This window comes from Prunus mume, linkage group LG7, assembly GCF_029339155.1.
Source record: "Prunus mume cultivar Tortuosa linkage group LG7, ASM2933915v1, whole genome shotgun sequence".
In the NCBI taxonomy this organism is placed as follows: Eukaryota; Viridiplantae; Streptophyta; class Magnoliopsida; order Rosales; family Rosaceae; genus Prunus; species Prunus mume.
In genome coordinates, this window is record NC_142704.1 from 7775884 (window position 1) to 7791403 (window position 15520).

Genomic DNA, 15520 nt, shown 5'->3' on the forward strand with positions numbered 1-15520 from the left:
ATTTTGTTTTGGCTTTTCTTTTTTCTGTTCTGTTTATAACTTAATTTGGCTGAGCTCGCTTTCAATTTCCGTTCCCCTAAAGACCTAATTTGAATTTAACCATGTTTGATTTCCTGGTAACTGACAAGGTTACCATGGTCATGGTGCCACAATGTTCTGTTTTTAGATTCAATTTTTATTTTAAGATTTTATAAAACCTCAATTTTTATCTCAAGCTACTCCAAATGCGTACCTTGGAAACCAATCTAAAATATAATCCAAATGATTGTGTCAAAAACAGGTTATGCTTCAGATGAAATGAAATCACAGATTATATTTCAGATATTTAAAAAGGAAAAAGAAAACAGATCATGGCAGAAAAAGAGCACATAGTTACATGATTACAACAAATACTTTACTTCAATGGTTCAGCACAATTGGCATCAACAGGAAACTGTATAACAATAAGAAAACAAGCTTGGTTTGATCAAACAAAGGACAAATGAAATGGTTTTAACTTAGACTGAAATTTGACCCAAAAAAAGAAACTTAGACTGAAAAACTTAGACCTGAAACCTTCTTTACATAGGAACTTATCCCCACAAAAAAAACATTGAAGACAAACCCAACAAGAATATGAAAATGAAATTGTTCTGGCATTCTGTATTTTTACACGACTTCAGCAGTCAAACTGACATCTTCCATTGGTGGAGCATCCTGCAATAGACAAATAAATATCTTTGCTCATAAAACAAGACACATCAAACATCTTTTTTCTCAAGACCACAAGAAGCAGCTTGACATTAGAGAAGCTAAGGGTTTGGAATAAAAGCTAAACGAAAGTTTAACGAAAAAGGCAATGGATTCTGAAAGACTAATTCACCTCATTTTCTTTGTTCTCATGAAGTGCTTCTTGCCCTGCAGGAGTAGTGCTAACTGAGCCTGTAAAAACATTGGACCATAAAATAATGTCACATGAAACGTAACAAGAAAAGATGATTGCACATAAAACATACGCAAAGAAATACAGGTGAAATCATTTGACACAGTTGCCTTTCTCACCAGCAGATTTATCCCCCTGCTTCTTAGTCCTGTCTTTCACTTTGTTAGATTCTTGCTTGCTTGGCTTTTGGGGTTTCTTTGCAGTTGGCCCACGAGCCCCATTTTCAGAAACAGGTCCTGAATTTGAAGAAGTCTTCACCAAAGATCCTCTAGTCTTGGTTGCAGGAATGCTTTTCTGAGCAATCTCCTTCTTGGCTGAGGCCTTGACTGGAGAAACTGGAGCAGCATCAGTGTTCAACGACTTGGGTTTTAATTTCCTAGTTCCCATTGTAGAAGAACAGCTCTTGACATCATCATCAGAAGATCGAGTGCCCTCATCAGGTACCTGAGAACAGGTTTCGGAGACCTGCAACTGCTCCCTTTCTACGTTGCTTTTGCTTTCCAATAATTCCTTCAGAGGATCTTCAAGGTCATCAAGGTTGTGACGGACCACATACGATTTTAGCTCATCTCGCATTCGATGAAGAGGCTGAGTTTGACATTATATGAAACAAATAAAAAGGGGGACACAATATAATTTAAAGTTCAGTCCTTTGACACATTAAAAGAAATGAACTAGAGTGTTCATGGCCTTGAAGCTGTGAAATCACTGAAATGGAAAATAGAAAGATGGGATACATGAATTGTACCTCACATCCAGCCTCCAAGGCTAGTTTGAAAAGTCCAAGTGAAATTGAGTGCTTGCCAGCAGCCTCAGACAGCTTAATCTGTGTCAGCCAGTATGATGCTGAGGAGAGGACACTGAACTTCTTCCGGCTTGTAGACTTAGAAACATCAGAAGCAGGTGTCTCACTTTTCACAGACCTCCTTGATCTGGCCTCAGAGATTGGGGTGATGTTGCCAAGCAATTTTGGAGCTGGAGTGCCAGCCGGTTTGGGAGGATTGGAAAGCCTTCTGGGTGGCTTGGCAGGCTTGTCCTTGCCAGAGAGATCAAGAACACCCATACTTTTACTTAGAGTTGATGCAGGTTTTCCCCTAAAAAAAAGTAGACATCCCATACAGAATTCAACCAATTGACTCTGCTTTCTAAGCAGTAAAACTTTGCATATGCAGATAACAAACAAGCATGGGAGAAAACTATAGCTTACAGGTCAATTTTATTATTAACCCTAAGAACGAAAATGTAACCCTACCCTCTATAAATTCTTTATGGAAATAATTCACAACAACAACAAATTTTTTTTTTATTTTTCCCCTAAATCAATTGATACTGCTAATATTTACATGCAATTACTCAAATTATGGGAATTGGTTCATGTAACATACCCAAATTTTACCATAATTTGATCTTTCCCCCAATAATTAAAACAATTGAATGGCTCAGCACACCCTCATAACATGTAAACCAAATCATCCCAACAAACAGATTCTTATTGCAAGTGAAATCATATCAATAATTAGCCCAATCACATCTCAGCATCATCAAGTCATACCTCTTAGACGCAGAATTGTTAGTCGACTCGGCGGCGACCGGAGGCTTCTCCTCCTTGGACTTAGACCCCGATCGGAGCGCATACCGAAGAAGCTTTCCTGAAACACACAAAACCAAACCCCAATTTCACACCAATTTTCACAAACACACCCACAAAAAACAAACAAAAAACAAAACTTTTGAAATTACCAGATTGAGCAGACTGGGAGTCCTCCATTTGATTGATCGATTGCTTTAGTTCTTGTTCTTCTTCCTCTTCCTCCTTCCCTTGTGTAAAGAACAATGAATTAGAGGCTGGCTTTTATATTCATTTTCCTTTTTCAAATTTTTTTTTTTTTTTTTTACTATAATCATTGGGCGGGAAACTGTAGGAATACCCCACAACACAACTCAAATTTCACCAAACGCGCCGTAATGATAAAATCTCTCCTACTCGCATTCTGATGTGCGCATGTCCAGATCATTATCCACGTGTGAGATTTTGATTCGTTCACCGTAGATTCAGTCAGCGAGACTTCCGTTTTGAGTTACGTTCGCAATTTTGATATGGTGGGATGGAGCGGACATGATTGCGAAGGAAGTGGACGCGTGGAGAACGTATGTGCTTGATGATCCCTTCAACGGCTGGCGCTGCATGGGACCCATGGCTTCATATATTAGAAGATATAATTCGAATTTCAAATTTCAAATCGCGTGCCGTTAAAACTGCTTTTACGGTTGAGAGGAGATGGTCGAGAAGGTGGTTTTTAACTTCTTCTTTTTTCTCCGCCTCCAAGCCAAAAAAAGAAGAAGAAAATATCATGTTTTTCTTTGCTTTGGGCCGGACTTGCTTTTTTTAATGGGCTGGCCATTAACTGATGCACCCACTTCCATGGCCCATTGGGCCAACATGAAACTGATTGATTTGGAATAAGTCATTTTATAGTGAGGGCCCTATATATGACCCTTAAGTGAGACTATCTCTTAACCATTCGATCAAATTGGTTAACTTAATCCAACAGTTAAGAGATAAAACCTTACCTAAGGGCCATATATAAAGCCCTCACTATAGAATGACTCACGTAGCTTCATACATGTCTTTCCTAGTCATTTGTTGCCACTGCTTCCAAACCTTTTGCCACCGCCGAATCCCCATCCAACACTTGCTCCGCCACCACCACCGAAATCAACCGCTCTCCCAACACTACCACCATTATTATCACCACCTAGAGCCACCACCATCACTCGAACCAAAACCACGACCAGAGCAATTTTTAGGATCCCCAAAAGAACCCTTTTCACTACCAAGCTTCCTTGCATCACTAGCGAAAATGAAAGCACAAAAAAGAAGGTTAGGAATTATCTTTAGCCATAATTAATGGATACAGCAGTAGTTAAGATGACTTTGGTTATTGTCGGTGAACCCTAAAGTCCTAATATATATATATATATATAGGTGATTTGGTTCGGCATGGTTTTAGCATACGTGCAATAGACATAGCATTGATTGTGATTGTTGTGTTGGTAGATGACATATACTGAAAAAAATATTTTGTCACATGGGATTGGTACAACCATAAACCAAAAAATAAAATAAAACAAATCCCAACAACAACCTGTAAATATAAATAGGATTGTAAATTAATTAACATTACATCTTACTCAAGTAAAGATTATGTCAAAATTAGATTTCTTCATGCTAATGATTCTCTGTATTAGTACCAACAAACTTGTACGAAATGAAGAGATTTTTTGTCTGATTTTTTCTTGTTTGTTTTTTCATTTGTTGGTGTTGGTGACCACAATCGAACGGGTGGTCTTGGTCTTGGTGTTGGCGACCACAATCAAACGACCCAAGTCATCACACTCCTCCCTCCTTCACCTCTTTGCCTCCTACCAATCCTACGGCTATGATCCCTCCACGCGCGAATTCGCGCCTCGGATTCAATTTTCAGTTGTGAGGGCATAACCGTATTTGCTTCTCATGCTTCGGAATAAATAAAGACGCTGCACCCTTGGTTCCGAAGTAACTGGCTAACTGCACTTGGGACTGCCAACACATCCTCCTTTATGCCGACCCAACAATCGTCTACACTCGCGTCCATCGTAATCTTTCCCTTATAGCCGTTCACTTAGAATACTACTTGAAATCCAAGTCATCAGTCAACACATTTGAAAACATTCAATTCAGCTGGCCAGTCATGAGTGGCTCCTCAGATTTGTTAACCTACACCTCTCTGCACCAAATCTAGTTCCTTTAGTCTCCCAATTTTTCAAATTCTGGAATTTTTCTATGGCTCATCAGTCCAGAGTAGAGAGAGTAAAAGCAAAGGTTGGAGCTTTTATTTTTATATTAGATCATTGGTTCTGGGTTTTTGCACAGTCTCACTCACTCATGGTACATTTCCTTCCTTGTACTATCTATCTGTGTAAATCTTTAATCTTTTTGCAAGTTGTTTCAAAAAGCTCAAATCTTTTTTTTTTTTTTTTCGCTTCTGGGTACTGTTATTTTGGTCTGATGGTTCGAGGTTCATGTTTTCCAGGAATGGTAGATTTGGGGTTTAGAAGGTCCACATTTGTGAGGTATGTTTCAGATCTGGTTTAGCTCAACCCGTTATGTTTACCAACTTATTGAGTTCTAAGATCTTGTGGGTTCTGGAGTTTCTAGTTAGATTTGCTCTTGGCTTGGCTGTTGGCTCTCTGAATTTAACTGAATATGCTGTGTTTGCTTGGTTTCTTTCTGGATATGTTGCTTTGAAGTTCTTGTCTTGTTTAATATTTTTAATGGGGATTTACATTTCTTGACATCTTAATTGACTCTTAAGCTGATTGCATTTCGTACTATTAATGGAGTTGACTATAACGTTTGATACGTTAATTGTAATGCCCAATGGATCAAATGCGTATTATGTTTCCATGCATGGGACTTGTTTTAAAAGAGTTTGATGGTTTTGATTTTGGAACTTAGGCATGTCGGTTAGGATCAAAAGTAAATTGTTTTAAGGTTCTCTCTCTCTCTCTCTCTCTCTCTCTCTCGGTGTGTAATTCGATCCATTTAGTTCTTATGGATATCTCATCAATTCCCACTGAATCAAATTGAGCTAAAATGAAAAGGTCTTTTAAAAAGAAGAAAAAAATCATGTTTGATTTCATTATCTCATAAGTGATGTAACAGTGAGTTCCTGTAAACATAGGCATCCATAGACAGATATTAAACACATGTTTTATTCTGGAAATTTGCAGAATTGCATTGCTTTGTATTTATTTTCTTTCATTTTTTTTTCCTTGGATTGCATGGTATTAATTTAGGGTTGTAATGTGATCATATGTAACGATGCAGCAAGTGGGCTTCTTCAGCATTTTGTAGCTATTGGCCTCCCTGCAATGGGCAAATCACCGGCAAAATGGATCAAAACTGTGCTCTTTGGAAAGAAATCGTCAAAAGCTAATATTCCTAAAGGAAGAGAGGTAACACTATTGTTATTGAGCTGACTTAGGGATATATCCCATTAAACCAAATGAAGGACACCTTATTCCCAAACATTTCCTTTAATGTTGACGTTAAGAAGACTTCACTTTACTTTTCATTTTGTAGAGATATCCTTCACATTCAATTTCAGAAGTTTAATTACTTTCTCTTTCTGTACTAAATGTAAAAAACTTACACAAATTCTATCTTTATGCCTATGATCATTGTGTATAGAAATTTTCAAATGAGAAAGAAGTGGTGGTTGCTTCCAGGGCAGCCGGAGCTGAATTTTCTTCAGATCCACCTGTGGCTTTTCATCAAAACACCAACACCTTAGAGGACAACATAGGATTAGAATTGGAGAACAAAGAAGCTCCAAATGTATCGGGTGATGGAGGGCCAGGAAGTCAAAGTACAGAAATACAAGGATCCACACCACAAGATGCAGTGTATGACCCTGAAAGAATCAGACAAGAGCAAGCTGCAACAAAGGCACAGGCTGCCTTTAGGGGTTATCTAGTAAGTCTCTTGCTGAAGTAGTATTTTTCGAGTTGATTAAATATGTTTGTTTTGTTAATGCTTTATTGTATCAATTTTATTTTAGTTGAAATTACAAAACACTAATGCTGGTATATTATGTGAAGGCACGCCGGGCATTTTGGGCCCTCAAAGGCATAATAAGGTTACAGGCACTTATCCGTGGGCACTTGGTTAGGAGACAAGCTGTTGCTACTCTGTGCAGTATGGTGGGCATTGTTAAGTTTCAGGCACTCATTCGTGGAAGGCGCGTGAGGCAGTCTGATACTGGGCTTGAAGTGCAAAAAAGATGCATTCTGCCTCTGTTAAATGTAAGTACTTGGTCTTTTATCAATTACTAATTATTGGTCTCATCTTTGAACAAGGAACATCATAGTCTCCTTTGCTCCATCCCCAAATACAGGGAGCTGCATTACTGGATAATATACTAAAATATCTAGGTTCATTCAGTGAATACATTATTGATAATATCATTAGGCTATATGTGTTTTTAGATTTCCTGCTACCTTTTAATCATATCCCTCTTATACATTGTCCATCAGGAGGGCAAGCTAGTGGGTCTGGTTGGAGTTGATACATCAACTCAAATGGCAAAGCTGTCAGCAAATGTTTTCATTTTTAAGGTAAGTTCAATACTGGAGATGGTAATTTGACTAATAAATACTATTCAAAGAACGTGTCCAGATTTGAATCAAATTTTTTCATTTCAGAATGTGTCGGATCTGTATGATTTCAACGGGCATGTTGTAACAGTTTGGTTTTTTCTTTTCAGCTTCTTGCCTTGTCACCTCCTGTGATGCCTCTGAGCTTGCAATATGAACCTGGAGATCCAAATTCAGTCTCAAACTGGTTAGAGCGTTGGTCAGCAACCCATTTTTGGAAACCAGTTCCCCAACCAAGAAAAGTTCCAGATTCAAAATCTCAGAGAAAGCACCCGGAGGCTCAAACAGGCAGGGTAAAGCGAAGCAACCGGAGGGTTCCTTCAGCAAATGTTGAAAGCGTATCAGTGCAAGCCACCTCTGAATTTGAGAAACCCAAACGTAACCTGAGAAAAATTTCTACCCATACAACAGATCCGGTGCAGGAAAATCCACAAGTTGAGCTTGAAAAGGTCAAACGTAATTTGAGGAAGGTTCATAGTCCCATAGTCGAGAACTCTGTGCAGACAGAAGGTGAAGCTGAGAGTCTCAAACAGAGTCTGGAAAAGGCATCAAGCACTTCAGGTCCTGATGTTTTGGAAGGATACACTAATAACTCTGGTGAGAAATTGAAGAAGGAGCCAACTTGGATTCTGTCCAATCAACCTGATACAGAAACAATTCCTGAACCGTCAGCAACAAAAGAGGTATTTAATCTATCATCTGGTGATCAAGCTGTAGAAGATTTGAAGCCTCTGACAGAGAGCACTGGTAAGGATATAAATGCACCTAGTGCTGAAGCTGCAGTTGAGTCGAAGATATTAACAGAGAGCAATGGAAATGATGAAAATATCTCATCCGCAAATGGGGTTTTGAGCCAAAAAGAAGATTTGACAACCAATGACAACCAGAAATCCAGCAGGAAATCTTCTACACCAGCCAAACAAGAACGTTCAGAGAATGGGTTGCAAAGCAGTCCAACGGTACCAAGTTATATGGCAGCAACTGAATCTGCAAAGGCAAAGCTGAGAGCACAAGGCTCCCCTAGGTTTGGACAAGATGGGACTGAGAAAAATAACTCCACTCGTCGTCATTCTCTCCCATCATCAACTAATAGCAAAATCAGCTCACAGTCTCCAAGGACACAGAGACTGGTTCAAACAGTTGGCAAAGGAGGAAATAAAAGTGAGAGAACTCAGCCAACTTCAAGAGAAGGAAATGGTATGATTTTGCGTCCTTAATAGACTGATTCTTGTTTCCCCCTGGACTTTTGGAAATATATTGCATATTTGGTTATGAGAGATTCACAGATGGAGAGAATTTCTTGAAATTCTTTTCAATGCTGCATTGATCTGGAAGTTTATAATCTTCCAGACCTGTTGGTACATATTAATTGTTTTCCTGTTCTTGCCAAAGGAAGTTAAGCTGAAAGTTGATTCTTTTCAATGCTGCATTGATCTGGAAGTTTATAATCTTCCAGACCTGTCGGTACATGTAAATTGTTTTCCTGTTCTTGCCGAAGGAAGTTAAGCTGAAAGTTGATTGCTTTACTATTCTTTTTTAATTCTCAACTACAGTTTAGAGCATGCCATCTCATCATGTAACCTCAACAATGCACTTCCTGTTTATTTTCTCAATATGCACAGTGGTTTATCTATTAACGATCACCTTGGCTATTGTTTGATTTTGCAGGAAAGGCAACCCAAGCAGAGTGGAGAAGGTGATTGATAAGGTGATTTTCAATATAAAATGGGAGGCATTCTTGTCAGTTTTTGATTTATGCATTTGTGATTCAAAGTGTTGTTAAACTGTAACGTCATCTATAGTTAGAAGGTTGTTTTTGGCCAAGAGCCTCTTGTGATTTGTCTGCGTTTGTGATGTTTATGAGTGAATGTACATCATAGGTTTCATGTTACTTACTATCTTGCATTAAGACTCACTCAGACACGGTTGGTTTTCAGTCTTATGATACGATTTCTGGCCATTCGTAGCCTGTTGTATAGGGATTATCAGTTTATGTGCACCTTCATGTTTGTTATGCTTTATACGCTGAACTTAAGCCATTTGAAATTAGTGCAAGTGATTTGGTATGCTCAACTGTTGTGCCTCTGCATTTCTTCCACAGCATAAATATGGCAGAATTGGACTGTTTTTTAATCCAGAGGAAATTAAGTCATAAACCCTCTTGCAACCAGAGTATACATGTTAGACAAATCATTGGCTCTAAAAACCTTAAGCTTAGCTGTTTAAAAAATGGGGTCGATAATCTAAATCAAAGCTAACACTTACAATGGCTGTGCTCATCAAATTTACAAAAAAAACAAAAATGTACTGCTGTCAACTGTAACCAAAATCACAACTCCATCGAAACTGGTCGTGACCAGCCTAAGAAGCCTTTCTGTGATTCGGGTCTGGAAAATGTAGGTTGGTCGGTCCACCAGTAGGAGGTACTGGAGTTTCAGTTGCGTGGCCAGAAATGCAGAGTTTACCGGACTCATCTTGATCCCAATAAACTTCTACCATAAACCCTCTTGGATATTGTGGAGATTCTGTTCCTGGAATCACCGTATACTTTGTTCCCACTGGTATCTGCAGAATCATTGTAATACAGTATCAGAAGAGCAAGACAAGAAAACATAACCCGCTCATGATTTTTATATTTGTTGTCAATTCTGTATGGTAGTATAAACTATAAAGAGAAAGAAATGTTCACGCTCACATCAAATGAGGCTCCAGATGTTAAAGTGAGAGTAACCAGCCTCCCCTCAGTTATGGCAGCTTCTAGCTCTGCCTGCCTTGCAATATTCAAGAAAACTTCTTCAAGAGTTGTGAGACCAAGTTGGATGTCTGCTATATTAAATTCATGTTGTCTGTCTTGAAGCTCCGCAAAAAATCTCTGTACAAGTTCGTAAAATCAAAAGGAATAAGAACGGTAGAAAATAACAGAAACTTAGTGAGTGAGACTTCTTTTTATTGGTCTTCATAGCTGACATTATGCTATCCTTCTCCTAAGTCATATCGGATTTCAGTATAGGAACCATTGTAAATACTGGAAAAGTATAAGCAGATTTAAAACATATAAAACAAAGTAGAAAGGGAAATCATTACCGTCAATAGCCCCTCTTTATCATGAGGAATGACAAAAGTCAGAAATGCGCTGTTCTCTTCTTTAGGTATAACACCCAAATGCTGTAGAATTTTTCCCAAGTTAGACCTTTTGTGTGCATAAAAAAAGTTTAAATAATTTCCAAAATTAACATACATAACAGTCTCAAGAATTAACATACGCGTTCAAAGAACAGCTTCACGGCCTCATGGTGAGGTGTGTTCACTGAATTGGTGCTTCCACTGAAGCTCACATTAGCAATAAAACCACTCCCAAACCGTGACTTCAGCCGGATTGAAGTTCCAATGCAACGGAGTTTACCCTTTGCCATGATTCCTATTCGGTCACTTAAAATGTCAGCTTCTTCCATTGAGTGAGTGGTTAGGACAATTGCACGCCCTTTTTTTGCATCCTCTATGATGTCCCACACATGCCTTCTTGTTATTGGGTCCATACCAGTTGTCTGCAGATCATAAACTAAATTACATAAGCAGGGCAAGTAGATGAGCTTATAAGGGAACAAGTTGTAATTTCCATACCGGTTCATCTAAGATAACTAACTTTGGATCACCAATAAGGGCTATTGCGACACTCAGGCGACGTTTCATTCCTCCACTGTAACTACCAGCTCTCATCCTGGCTGCCTCATCGAGTTTCACCCCTGCCAATGACTTCTTAGCCACCTAAATTCCAGAAGGAGCATTCAACATACAGACTAAACACTCATTCTTGCTCGAGCTTAACACAAATGAATGATTGTGATACCCATTCAAACATTTTAAAGCAAGAAAGCATGTGAAATACCCTATTAAAGTTAGTGCAGCACATACCGATTCTATTGAAGATTGAGGTAGGCCTTTAATAGTAGCGAACAGTTGGAGGTGCTCTTGCCCAGTCAATGCACTCCAAAGAATATCGAACTATGAATAGAGACAACATGCAAACAAGGTGAGTCTAATATTTTAAATAAGCTGTTGCAACATAGTAAAAACCATGTAACTTGTATAATCTTGAAAAATTCAGGTCTACTACATGCACAAACAGGTGTGTGTGTGTGTGTGTGTGTGTGTAGAGAGTGGGGTGGGCAGAGCAGGTCACCTGCGGACAAACTCCTATAATTTTTCGAATATTTGCCATACCAACGGAACTTCGGGCAGAATGACCATAAACCAATGCTGTTCACAAGGAAATTTACAATTTTATTATATTCCCTATTGACTTCATCCCATAATTTTTTTATCGATGGACTAAAAAATAATGAAACTATTACCATCTCCTCCAGTCACAGGAGCAAGGCCTGTTAAACAACTGATTGTCGTGGTTTTCCCAGCTCCATTGGGTCCAAGTAGACAAAATAACTGATCCTTGGCAAAGTTCACCCATAAACCCTGGAAGTTATTCAAAATAAATCTTTTGTTACCATATTATTTTATTAAAAAAAGCAAGAAACATATATTCTGTTTCTGCGTTATACATTTTTGTCTCAAGCAGACAACAGATGAAAATTAAGAAACAGGGTAAAATAACTTGATCATGAGTCATGATAATATCCATACTCAGTGGGACATTCCTTTATAGCAGCTACTAAGTGACGGATGGCAATCATTTATGAGGTTCTTCCAGAGGACCTCATATTCTAACAATCAACCCAAATGAGTCTAACATCTTCACCAGAACATCTCACAAATAGAATTCACAAGAGATAAATAGGTAAAAATTGACGGAAGATGCATTAAGTGAACAAAATAATTAAATAATTTCACAAGATTCCTCCACATGAACCGCAAACAATAGGTGCTAAATAAAAAGAGAGGTAAGCCATTTTAATCTCTCAACTTCCTCTGGAAACTAAAAGTTGGAAAAGGTTCTTTACCTTGACAGCATGGTAAGGTGCAGTTTTCTTGCCACAGCAGCAACAACCACCTTTTCTGGTCCCAGGATATGTCCTCACAAGGCCACGTATCTGAACTGCAATGTTTGGAAGAACAGCGCCATCCCTAGCTTGTTGTTTTACAACGTTCTCCTCTTCAAGGACATCTACATCATCCGGAGTGCTACCATCCAGTGGTGGAGCTGAACTATAATTGTCACCCTCTATAAAAAGAGAGGATAAAAGCATCAAGTCTTCCATCCAACAAGGGAAACTCAAGCATAAACTGAGTGTCAGACTTATTTACCTTTCACTTTGTTTCCACCTATCCCTATCCAGTACCCAGGTGTTAAAAAATAATACACTGGTTTTTTGACACCAGATGCATTTGGGACGATATTATCTAAGTAGATAGCCAAAACAAACCAGATGACGAATGTCGCCATTAGCCATTTATAAATGTCACTCTGTCAAAGTTTGGATGAATGCATTAATAATAAATGGCAGGTATGTGAAATCAGAAGTATTTATGAACTACTGTTAAGTTTTGAGTTTGAGGACCAATGTGTATACGTACAAGAGTTATAACACAATCGAATTCAGTTGGTCCACACTCTGTTATTCCACTCAAGCTAATCCCATGATCTTGAGGAGTGGATGTTGCATCAGCAAGTATCTTCAGAGCTTTGGCAAGAAGATTAGGTGGGAATAATGACCAGAGGAATCGAGAGGTTTTAGAGAAGCCACTCGCATATGGAAATCCTGCTGTTGTAACAAGCTGCAGTGACAAAATGGATTCTGATATTTACCATTGAACCAATAACCCCTAATCAATAAATTATGTACTGAGGAAACTTGCCTGGGATAGGAAGCCAAGAATAAATATGGTGAAACCCACAGTTGTGGATGAAGATGCCTTGCTTACGAAGGCTGACAACATGAAGGCAAAACCAACCTGGCACCAAATGTTAGAGAGGGTGCATTAGAGGCTATTAAACAGAGAGATTTGCTTAAGAAAATAAATTGGAGAAAATAAGCATAAGTTGAAACCAGTAATTGCAAGAAATAGTCTTACCATATTGAGTTGGAAAAGAAAGAAGACCAGGTATAAGACCAGAATATTGTTATGCAGGAAAAAATCAAACATAAACATCATCCCAAAGAGAACTATGAAAAGTGATGAGAGAAGTGTCATAATTCCCTCCCATGTGAGCCAAGAGAGCCAGTATGCAGTATCATAAAGACCCATCATTGTCATTGCCTGTTGGGTGAAACAAGTAAAACACCAAATAACTAATTGATTCAAAAAATGGGATAGCAATGCTATTCCATAATTTCACCAATTTAACTGGCAAGAATCATACATTAACTTCAAGTCATTACATTACCTCTCGAAGCTTTAGTTCTTTCTCGACAATCAAAGAAGACATTTGAAACACAAAACCAAACATGGCAGTTGCAAGGAAAAAGGTTGGTCCAACTTGTTTAATTGCAGAGTACAACTCTCGCGCAGGGTGTGCAAATTCCTTGAATGAAACATCCCAGCTAAAATTTGGAACTGAAACAAGTCAATTTACAATTTATGAGTGCTAAATAAGGTCAAGGTGCTAATCATGAAACTAAAAGTTTCTGCAAAGAACACAGGACTTTGAGAAATACAAAATTATAAGAAATGTGAAAGAAAAACCCAATACCTCCAATCAGAGACCTAACAATCTCACGCTCGGCGGCAATCTGAAGCGGAATTTGAAACTTGAAGGTACGCTCCTCAAATTGCTTTCGTTTTGCAACAGCAGTAGAATTAGTCTGTATGCCATAGCTAATTACAGTGGCCTCTCTCTCCGAAAAATGCAAAGCTCCTGAGCAAGTCATTGGATTATTAGACAGCCATTCATCAACATCAGCACTTGTTCTAAACGATTTCACCTGCGAAAATAGAAAAAAGTCCCCATCTTTGAGATTGCGACTTTCACACTGCATTTTGCTTTCCAAAATACGAAAAATTTGATCTTTCCGCAAGCAAAAAGAAGCAGAGCAAAAAAAATCCATTTTCCCTCCACATTTTCTCGGTAACCAAACAAAATGCAACAAAAAATCGTACCTTGGTCGCCGGAATGGGCCTGCCGGGGTTATTGGCCATGATAGCGGTGACGATGTTCCGAATCTTAGAGCTCCCATCGCCGCTCCAGACGAAGTCGTAGCAGGGTTGTTTGACGAAGAACTTTTCCTCGCAGGGAGGGATCGGCGGCGAAACGAGAGGCGCAGGGTCTTCGATGCTCTTGTAGTCGGTGGAGGAGGCGGAGCGAGCCTCGAGGGCCTTCTGGATGCAGAAGATGAGGAAGATGAAGAAGAAGGAAGAGAAGAGCTGCACGCAGGTCCCCCACTTGTTCCGCCATGCGAGCAACAGGTTCTTCTTGAACAACGCCGTGAATTGCTGGATCAGCAATGGAAATCCACTCACTAATTCCATGATTTTTTTTGTTACTTTTTATTTCTTTGAATCTTATTTTATGGTGCGAAAGTGAGAGAACCGCGCGGGATTTTGTTTATATATCACTGAGTTCTTACCAAAAAATAGCAAACGTCTATTTACGGCTCAAATTTAAAACACTAGTCAAAAACTCACTTCACAAAGCCGTTGGTCTTGATTGTTTTGTGCGTAAGCGTTTCTGAATTACCATTTTGACCTTGGTTTCCATTGAATTTATGAATTTACCATTTCGTGGCCGGTTTCCGACATAACTGATCGCTTAATGAGAAAGTTAACATAAAACATGAGATACGTCAGTATTTCTCTTCGTGTTAAGGTGAATCTTTCAAAACGTGTCACTTTCAAATACACAAATATTTTTACCTCATTGATTTGTCTTTGAAGGTTTCAACAAGGATTTAATAGCATGTTGCTGATTCCATGAAGCAAGTTGTTTAAAAGCTAGTAATTAATTGTGATCAGTCAAAGCATAATCAGTTTTGGTGATGCAATACACAGACTAACCACTATATAATACATATATTATAACCAACAAGAAGCTACATCAATTTTCACTAAAACTAAGAGTGTAGTTTTTATATGTCAACTGTTTGATCAAATCTTAATATCCGGGAAACTTGTCCATTGATGTTGCAATCACAACTTTTCCTTGTTGCAAGATACATGGGTTAGTGAATATATTAATTAGAATAATCATAAGGGAATATAAAAGCCCAAAATATATGTTGACACCCACCAAAGTTCCAAGTAAATACTTTGCTGCCTCCAAGTGTTGCATTTGAGCCATAAACTTCCATATTGATTTTATTTTATAATTTCACAGCCATGACTAAAACTTTGATCATTGTCCTTCCAAATAAAAATAAAAATATATTTGTAGGGAAGAAAAGTTTTTAATATAAAAAATTGTTAGAAAAATAGAAGAGAGGAAAAAACGCGGTAAAGGGTACTATGGTA

The 15520-nt window shown here is 38.5% G+C and overlaps 3 protein-coding genes across 3 annotated transcripts; 1 reads left to right on the forward strand and 2 right to left on the reverse strand.

The window, feature by feature from the left end:
• Positions 1 to 377: 377 nt before the first annotated feature.
• LOC103338439 (microtubule-associated futsch-like protein) lies at positions 378 to 2820 on the reverse strand. The gene is made up of 6 exons (XM_008241639.3): positions 2663 to 2820; positions 2475 to 2571; positions 1671 to 2016; positions 1042 to 1510; positions 863 to 921; positions 378 to 696 (listed from the first exon to the last, which is right to left on the reverse strand). Exons 1-6 carry the CDS (start codon positions 2688 to 2690, stop codon positions 649 to 651), a joined length of 1047 nt encoding a protein of 348 aa, XP_008239861.2. The 5' UTR covers positions 2691 to 2820; the 3' UTR covers positions 378 to 648.
• A 1658-nt stretch (positions 2821 to 4478) lies between these two features.
• Positions 4479 to 9193, forward strand: IQD31 (IQ-domain 31). Its single transcript, XM_008241602.2, has 8 exons — positions 4479 to 4850; positions 4996 to 5035; positions 5793 to 5920; positions 6156 to 6440; positions 6566 to 6769; positions 7001 to 7081; positions 7231 to 8317; positions 8789 to 9193. The coding sequence occupies exons 3-8, from the start codon at positions 5837 to 5839 to the stop codon at positions 8818 to 8820; spliced, it is 1773 nt and encodes a 590-aa protein (XP_008239824.2). The 5' UTR covers positions 4479 to 4850; positions 4996 to 5035; positions 5793 to 5836; the 3' UTR covers positions 8821 to 9193.
• A 58-nt stretch (positions 9194 to 9251) lies between these two features.
• ABCA2 (ATP-binding cassette A2) lies at positions 9252 to 14663 on the reverse strand. The gene is made up of 16 exons (XM_008241599.3): positions 14174 to 14663; positions 13767 to 13998; positions 13461 to 13630; positions 13148 to 13333; positions 12932 to 13027; positions 12650 to 12850; positions 12380 to 12539; positions 12076 to 12296; positions 11473 to 11590; positions 11301 to 11377; positions 11033 to 11122; positions 10742 to 10885; positions 10384 to 10665; positions 10205 to 10285; positions 9816 to 9992; positions 9252 to 9685 (listed from the first exon to the last, which is right to left on the reverse strand). The coding sequence occupies exons 1-16, from the start codon at positions 14540 to 14542 to the stop codon at positions 9482 to 9484; spliced, it is 2808 nt and encodes a 935-aa protein (XP_008239821.2). The 5' UTR covers positions 14543 to 14663; the 3' UTR covers positions 9252 to 9481.
• Between the last annotated feature and the right edge of the window lie 857 nt (positions 14664 to 15520).